Source organism: Dendroctonus ponderosae, unplaced genomic scaffold (assembly GCF_020466585.1).
Source record: "Dendroctonus ponderosae isolate FM_Combo_2020 unplaced genomic scaffold, Dpon_F_20191213v2 Dpon_F_20191213_8, whole genome shotgun sequence".
Taxonomy (NCBI): domain Eukaryota; kingdom Metazoa; phylum Arthropoda; class Insecta; order Coleoptera; family Curculionidae; genus Dendroctonus; species Dendroctonus ponderosae.
Window position 1 is genome coordinate 12838864 of NW_026019016.1, and position 1630 is coordinate 12840493.

The following is a 1630-nucleotide window of genomic DNA, read 5'->3' on the forward strand; positions in this document are numbered from 1 at the left end:
TGGTTTTTTGCATTCAAATATCAAAATATGAAAAAACGCGGAAAATTTTGCAAGCACACAACTTTGAAAAATTCTAGTACAAAAACGGGCGGGTGAATTCCATTGAAACTTTCCAAACATAAAGGCCAATGTTCTGTTCATCAACTCCTAAAGTTGAATTAATAAATCTCGCTAACTGTGAAAGTAGTGGTTTTTGGCCGCAGTAAGAAACAGTCGTTTGAGCCATCCTATGGGCGTGCAAAAAACTCCTTGATTGGACCATACGACTATTGGGATGGAGCGGAAAACGCTCGGGTTTTCCAACTTTTCGCGTCGACTTAGCTTGATAAATTTCTACAAACATTATTATGCTGGGAAACCCTTCGACCCAACAAAGACACTGTTTGCGGTTAATCAGACGCAAATATTTGCGGCTGTTCAAGGAAACCGGGAAGCTGATGATTTCATCGCCTTCCAAAATTAACTTTTCCCAGTGTAAACACAGATGGTCGATATTGTTTAGAGCCAATCAAACAACACAAACGACTAGCAAAGCTCAGTTACCCATCTTGGAATGATTAAAGCTTCTTATCCAGGCGCGTATTAGATTATTAGTGTTGGGCTCTTGTCGCAAATTTCTGGATAAAATCTGCAACGTTTTAATCGGGGGTTTTCTGTTTCTGTTCGCCTATTGTTCAACTCCTCGCATAGATCTCGGGCTATTTTTGTCTGCATATTTAATGACTAAACTGCATACGAGGCGCATAGTAAAGTGCGTCTCCTGGAAGTAACACTTTCAGATACAGGTCAAAAACCTTGCACGTGCACTGAGCTGAATATTGCTCAGTTGTTGTTAGATATTCATGGCAAGCCTGCCCACCTTCTTTGCCTATGATCTATTTCAGCTTTAATAAGCTGATGGCGTGTGGTTGCTCAAGAATTTGGCCTTTACAACCGCACCATTCTTTGTTTTATCTAAGTACTTTGGCACCGGTTTAGTCAAAGAATCTCCGCCTAAAAGCCTTCTGTTCTGTGTGATTTTAATGCTATGAAAACGCTTCAGATTGCAAACACCACTTAAATAATATTAAGTACATCTCTGGGGTTTTATGCAAACAGTTCAGTGTTGGGTACTGAATGTCCCGATTAGCAAGTCGGCGATAAAATCTTTAATTCAATTTAACAGCTGGTAATTAATTAAGCTTGATGGACCCTAGCAGTATTCGCACTTTGGGCGTTTAGCTAATTGGACGATCAGCATCCTCCTTTTTGATCAAAATACGTTAAAGGAAAGATTGATTTTTGAAAATTATCGGGCTATTACGGGCCTCCATAAGTTCCCTACCTGTGGCCGGTTGAATTGGTCATAACATCGAGTCCCTTTAATTCCGATTGCTGGCGACTGGTCGATTTCTTGCAGCAGTTGACCCATGCATTTTTCGAATAGCACGAATAGAGCACACAGTTGAGCCACCAACGCTGACCGATGCATTTTTCTGCGGTTCAAATGCCGCTTTTGTCTAGACAGCAACTGAAAATCAAATATTTTACGCGTTCATAGAACGTGGGCAAGCATCGGTCGAAGATGCTGAAGAAGCAGGCAATCAAAATTGCAATACAATTCTAAACTTTTCAAGCTTAGATTTGATTT

At 40.5% G+C, this 1630-nt stretch overlaps 1 protein-coding gene across 1 annotated transcript in view; it reads right to left on the bottom strand.

Annotated features, from left to right (window-relative positions):
• Nucleotides 1-1620, bottom strand: part of LOC109545799 (laminin subunit gamma-1-like) — a gene marked incomplete at its 3' end in the record, with an annotated part of 10918 nt that extends 9298 nt beyond the window's left edge. Inside the window, 1 exon segment of the mRNA XM_048669077.1 lies at nucleotides 1325-1620. Coding sequence (XP_048525034.1) covers nucleotides 1325-1471 — 147 coding nt within the window.
• Nucleotides 1621-1630: the final 10 nt, after the last annotated feature.